The sequence below is a fragment of the Gossypium hirsutum genome, chromosome A10, assembly GCF_007990345.1.
Source record: "Gossypium hirsutum isolate 1008001.06 chromosome A10, Gossypium_hirsutum_v2.1, whole genome shotgun sequence".
NCBI lineage: Eukaryota > Viridiplantae > Streptophyta > Magnoliopsida > Malvales > Malvaceae > Gossypium > Gossypium hirsutum.
In genome coordinates, this window is record NC_053433.1 from 114,883,234 (window position 1) to 114,889,828 (window position 6,595).

The following is a 6,595-nucleotide window of genomic DNA, read 5'->3' on the forward strand; positions in this document are numbered from 1 at the left end:
CACACAATAGATAAGTTCAAACTTGCATTGCAAACTAGTCAATCAACCTCATAACTTTATAGATGCAAGAGAAAGAACCCAGTTTTTTCTAACTAGTCAGATTTTATTGGCGGCTGTTTGACAAATGGTAACACGTATTAATGAAGCATATGAAATCAATTATTGACCATTTTGTATATATATGTGTATATATATAATATGAATCCAATTCAGTAGTCCAAAATGCTACAAATCTGGCAATTGACAAACAAAACAAGTAGCACATCGGTGTCAAATATATGTTCATATCCGAATTATTGTATTAGAAGGTAGTAGTACCATTGCTTCTTTTGTTACTAGATATTGTTTTTGGGCCGTATTCGTAATCGACATTTGTGTTCTCCGGATGAGTGTGAAAAATATTCGTATAAAACATATCTATATTCGACACCCAGAATCCAAAACTACTGAAAATGAACATAGGTTAGGATATATAAAAGTGGTAATTAGACATGCTCCTGGTGGAATGACAAAATATGGCAAATAATGCACACCCCCTCTAGACCAACAGTTTAGAAGTACTTGATTTGGGCATATATATGTATATATATATTCCCTACACAATTTGCAGAAAAGAACACATCAATGAATCATTATGATGTTATAAAAACTTTCAAGTACTGAAAATCTGAAACTACTCGTTTTGGGGAGATTCAGATGAATCAGGCCCCCAAGTTTTAACCGTTGGTCCCCCACCACATGCACTACCCCCTCACTCACAACTAATTATAGTGAAAACTTTGTTCGGACCCTTTCATTTTATTCAAATATTCCTACTTAGAGATACTTGAATTCGAGAAATATAAAGTGATTTTTGGGTCAAAAACTTTGCCAAACATGACTAGATATTCATCTCAAACACATTGAAAATCTCTCTCATTCAAGCTTCTTATGCATCATCAACATTTATTCAAAAAAAAAATCATGAAATATTGAAGAAATAATGAATATGAGTTTCAACAAGCATACCATGAATATAGAATGATATATGAATATCATAGATCCTTGCAATTCTTCAACTCAATTCTTCAATCTTTTTCTCTCTTTTTTCCTACATCATCAAAATTCAATCCATTTTCTACCAAAAAAATTCATAAATTTGTGTTAAAAAAAATCACTAACCAAAAACAATTTGTTCAATAGGGTGAGAAACTTCATTTGTTTGCCTAATTCATCAAAAAGAGATACATTGCTACACCCAAAACAAAGTTTAACTAAGTTCTACAAAAGATAAGAAACTATATAAACATATATATAAAAAAAGCCCTACCTTTTGTCACTAATCTTACATGAAAAAAAAAAGTACCCCATAACATGTTTTTTGCACCAAAAACCAGGCTGCTTTCGGGTTAATAAGACGGGGGCGGCCGCGGTGGAGGTCCCCAAAACAGATCGTGTGGCATTTGTCCATTGTGCATCAAATTAGGAGGCAAATTATACATAGGCATTGAACCACCTTGGTGGTGTTGATCTTGAGATTGAGACCCTGAATTCCCATCACCACCGTCATTACTACTATTGTTATTATTCTGCTCGCTGCCACCACCACCACCGCCGCCTTCTCCGCTAGTTTCTTCCTCGATAGGCAACTTCTCGTAAACCGCATTGGTGAATGTCGCCGCGATGACCATCACCGGCCCCGACGCTTCCAACACCCCGACGACACTCCCTCCGACCACTTGCCCTTGCCCGCCGGCTAAATACACCGTGATCCCCGTCGCACCCGGTGGTGACGGTGTAGGCAAAAACACACCGGATAAAGACAAAATCTCGAATCTTCCATGTAAAGTAATCACACCACAAGGAGCAGCTGGTTGGCGGAGGGTAACATTGATGACAACACCACTGCCGCTTAAAACCGAAACACCACAGTGGCGGCGCTGAGCAAAATTAGCAATACACTCAGCAATATCACTGCCGCTAGCGATTTCAAGGACATGGCTGCGAAGTGAATTAGGGCTTTCTTTTGTAATAACAACAGGTGGTTTAGGCTTGTTTTTTGAACCAGGTGGTCTACCCCTAGGACGACGAGAACCTGAACTTGAGCCAGGTTCAATGGTTTCAACACCTTGGGTTTGGTCATCTGGTTCAATATTATCTCTACTATCTTCATTATTATCTTCTTGTTGATGATGATGATCTTCATTTGAAGGACGAATATTAGCTCTAAAAACAGCCATTTGATGATCTTCAGATGGGTTTCTAAGATGAAGAGATGGGGTTGAAGAAGGTATTGGACCAATACCACCTCTCATTGCTACATTACCAGCCCACCAAGCCATGTTTTTTTACAAGCCAAAAACAACAAAGAAGATTCAAAAAAAGCAATAAAATTCAAAACCGATATGGGATTTGCTTTGTTACCTTTCCTTATTTGTTTGATAGATCTCTCCAATGACAAAGAAACCCCCGAAATCTAGTTCATATACAAACAAAAGGTCCCCCAAAACCTTATCTATTATTACAAAACCAGACATTCAAGACATGGGTTCCCCTTGTTTTTGCATGAAAAAACCAAAAACAAACAAAAAAACCCTAACCAGTAACCTCACAAATCAGATCCAAAAACCCCTCTTTTCAAAAAAAAATCAAAAGCCCAAGCTTAAACTATAAGAACAAGTTGGGTAACTTTTTCTCTTTTTTCTAGTACGTTTCAACATAAGAAAAAGGATCAAATCAGGAAAAAAAAACGAACAATAAGATCTTTCAGCTAAGTACGGTGAAGAAAAAAACACACACACGCGGAGACACACACAGACTCGCTTGATTTCAGGAAGGTGAAAAAGGTGGTGGTAGGGGTCCTCTCGTTGTTGTTGTTGTTGTTGCTTCCTTTGTGTGGCAGAGCTGACCCTGGTTGTGAAAGTGTACGTTTTTTGAAAGCTAAATATCACTTAACTTCTTTTTTCACACTGGGTATTTTTGGTACGATCATATACCATTATTGTCGAAACCCCATTTTTTTTTCTATTGAATAATGGTGTTTATGGCAGTTTTGCAGAGGCTGGTTTTCTTTTACCGTTTTTGGTATTTTGAAAAAGAATGAAATGGCGATCTCTCTTTTCTATATTTTAACAAGTTGTTGTATGGGGGATGCATTTATAATCTACTGCTAAAAACTTGTTAAACCCATCGTCAATAAATGGTTACTGTTCATCCTTTGATGTTTTATCAAGTGGTGATTGATTTTGATTGGGGAAGGTGGTATTTAATATTGATGAGTGTATATATAGTGGAAATGGACAACTTTCAAATAAGCTTAAGGGCATTTTATAAGAAAGGTGTTTTACTTCTTAACATTGATTTTAAAAAAACTAGGATTTGGTTTTATTGTTCATAAAAATTAATTATTTTGAGATTAATGATTACCCTTTACGGTAATATTTTCTTTAATATTTGAACATAAATTTTCTTTTCGAGAACTCAATGTACAATTGCTTGCTTATTTAGGCTATCTGGCTTAAGATTGATTCAGGTATTTTTCATGTTTTGTTTTAATGTTTATAAATGTTGCGGAAGCGACGATAATATTAATAACAATATTATCAGAAATATTTAGATAATTATTATGCCAACAATTATACTAAGAAAATTCCCAGTTAAATTGGAGGGGTCACAATGGTCCCGCTTAAAACCCAACAACTAGACAGAACTCACTTAGATATTTATAGCAATAATAACTAAATAAATATAACCAACATAAAGCTATTAAATAAAAGCAAACAAATAAGAAATAAAATACCAGAGTTTTAACGAGGTTCGGCCAATTTAGCTTACGTCCTCGGACACTACCAAATTAATATTTCCTCTAGAAATATTACAAAGGAGAAGATTTTGGGATAATACAACCAAAGGGGGAGGGGTTCTATATATAACAAACCAAACCCCCTCCATTTCTATCTTTTCCTAATGTGGGATATTGCCAATATTCAACAAATCTCCACCTTGGCGATATTCCACATCTTCGAACATCTTCTCATAACACAAACTTCAATAGTGTCTTCAAATTTGCAACCAATCGCCTTCTTCCCTTTTGGTAGTTGTGCCAGCTTCCACGTCTTGTTTTTCTCTAGAGATTGCATTTCCTCTTCCATTGCACCCAACCATCTATTATTCTCTAAACTCTGAATGGCTTCGGTGTAAGTGGATGGAATATTATCAACAACTGGAAGTGCATAAGCTACCATGTCAGTGAAACGAGCAGGTTTCTGAATTTCTCGTCTCTGCCTTCTGACTGCAATTGGCTCTGATTGTTGTTGAGATTCTTGGGTAGAAACCTCTTCCTCATCTGACTCTGCATCTGCCAATGAAGAATCACTAGTGGTACCTTTTGCTGGAATTACCACACTCTGCTCAAACTCCACCTGCTGCGGAGTACACTCCACCTGCTGCGAAGTACTACTCACTCCTTCTGGATTTACCTTATTCAACATGGCAGATTCATGAAAGGTAACATCCCTACTGATTATCGTCTTCTTTGCCTCTAGACACCACAAACGATATCCCTTAACACCAGCATTGAAGCCCATGAATAGAGCCTTCTTTGCTCTTGGATCTAACTTTGATTCTTTCACATGATAATATGCAATAGAACCAAAAATGCGCAAGGTGTCATAATCAGTAGCAGGTTTTCCATACCATTTCTCCAAAGGATTCTTGCCATTTATAGCAGATGATGGCAAATGATTGATGAGATGTTAAGCGTACATCACAGCCTCAGTCCAAAACTTTCTATCTAATCCAGCATTAGATAACATACATCGAACTTTCTCCACAAGCGTTCGATTCATACGCTCTGCCACCCCATTCTGTTGCGGTGTTCCACCTACGGTGAAGTGCCTTACTATGCCACAATCTTGGCATATCTTCAGGAAAGGATCGCTTTTATATTCTCCACCGTTGTCTGATCGGAGAACCTTAATCTTCCTTCCTGTCTGATTTTCAACTTTAGTTTTCCACTTAAGGAAAACTTCAAGCACCTCATCTTTGTTCTTCATAGGGAACACCCAAACTCGTCTGGAAAAATCATCAATAAAGGTGACAAAATAACGTCTTCCTCCAAGTGATGGAGTCTTGGACGGTCCCCATACATCAGAATGCACATAATCCAGAATACCTTTAGTATTGTGAATCCCAGTGCCAAATTTCACCCTTCGTTGTTTTCCCAGAACACAATGCTCGCAAAATTCAAGTTTGCAAGTCTTTGTACCTTTCAATAATCCTTGCTTGGCTAGAGTTTGCAAGGATTTTTCACCAGCATGGCCCAAACGCATATGCCACAGCTGTGTTGCCTCAGCGTCCTTCTTGGTACTCGTAATTGCTGCTGCTGTTGTCCCGACCACTGTACTACCTTGGTAGTAATACAGATTGTTCTTTCTTATGCCTTTCAACATCACCAATGCTCCTGAAGTTGCTTTAAGAACTCCATCTCGTATTGTCACAACTAGGCCTTTAGATTCTAACGACCCCAAAGAGATGAGATTCTTCTTCAACTTTGGGACATATCGTACATCCCGCAAAATTCTAGTAGATCCATCATGACTCCTCAGTTTAATTGAACCTATCCCGGCTATTTTACATGTGTTATCATTACCCATGTAAACAACCCCTTCATCTAGTTTTTGAAATTCAAAGAACTATTCCCGAATGGGACACATATGATAGGAACAACCAGAATCCATGATCCACTCATCTGCATATAATGTTGAAGATGTCATACTAAGAGAAAAGTCTGACTCTGCTTCACTATTGCATTCTGCAACATTTGCATCTTGCGGAGTCTTCCCTTTTTTCTTCAATTTTGGACAATCTTTCTTCCAATGTCCTTTTTCTTTGCAAAAAGAACATTCATCTTTGGCAACAGCTCGACCTTTGGACTTTCTTCTCTTCCCCTTAGACTGACTTTGCTGACGACCTCTTGTTACCAATGCTTCCACTGCTGCTTCACCTGAACCTTTCAACTTATCCTTTCGGCGTAGTTCATAGCTATACAATGCAGCAGTTACTTCATTGAAAGTTACTTCCGATTTTCCATGAAGTAGAGTAGTTTTAAGGTACTCAAACTCCTCAGGAAGCGATCCCAACAACATTAACGCCAAGTCTTCGTCTTCAAAAGTCACATCCAAATTCAACAAATCAGCCACCAGCTGATTAAAATTGGTAATGTGCTCGTTCATCGTGGTACCAGGAACATAATTGAAACGAAACAGTCTTTTCTTCATATGCAACTTATTTTGACTGTTCTTCTTCAAGAATTTCTCCTCCAATGCTTTCCACAATTTACTTGCAGAAGTCTCTTTACTGAATGTATACTTTTGCTCTCTGGAAAGACATGATCGAATTGTACCACATGCCAATCGGTTGATGGACTTCCATTCTTTATCATCAACCCCTTCTGGTTTTTCTTCCTCAATGGCAATATCTAGACCCTGTTGAAAGAGGGCATCTAGAAGCTCACTTTGACACATGCCGAAATGACCTGTTCCATAAAAAATTTCCACTACAAATCTCGTATTTGCAGTTCCAATCCTCGGCAAAATGTACGAAGTGGAAGTTGTTG

The 6,595-nt window shown here is 37.8% G+C and overlaps 1 protein-coding gene across 1 annotated transcript; it reads right to left on the reverse strand.

The window, feature by feature from the left end:
* Positions 1-1,184: 1,184 nt before the first annotated feature.
* On the reverse strand, positions 1,185-3,172 carry LOC121207795 (AT-hook motif nuclear-localized protein 15). Its single transcript, XM_041078178.1, has one exon. It carries the CDS (start codon positions 2,319-2,321, stop codon positions 1,389-1,391), a length of 933 nt encoding a protein of 310 aa, XP_040934112.1. The 5' UTR covers positions 2,322-3,172; the 3' UTR covers positions 1,185-1,388.
* Between the last annotated feature and the right edge of the window lie 3,423 nt (positions 3,173-6,595).

Coding starts and splice junctions, on each gene's coding strand:
- LOC121207795 (XM_041078178.1), bottom strand. CDS start 2,321: ATGGCTTGGTGGGCTGGTAATGTAGCAATGAGAGGTGGTATTGGTCCA.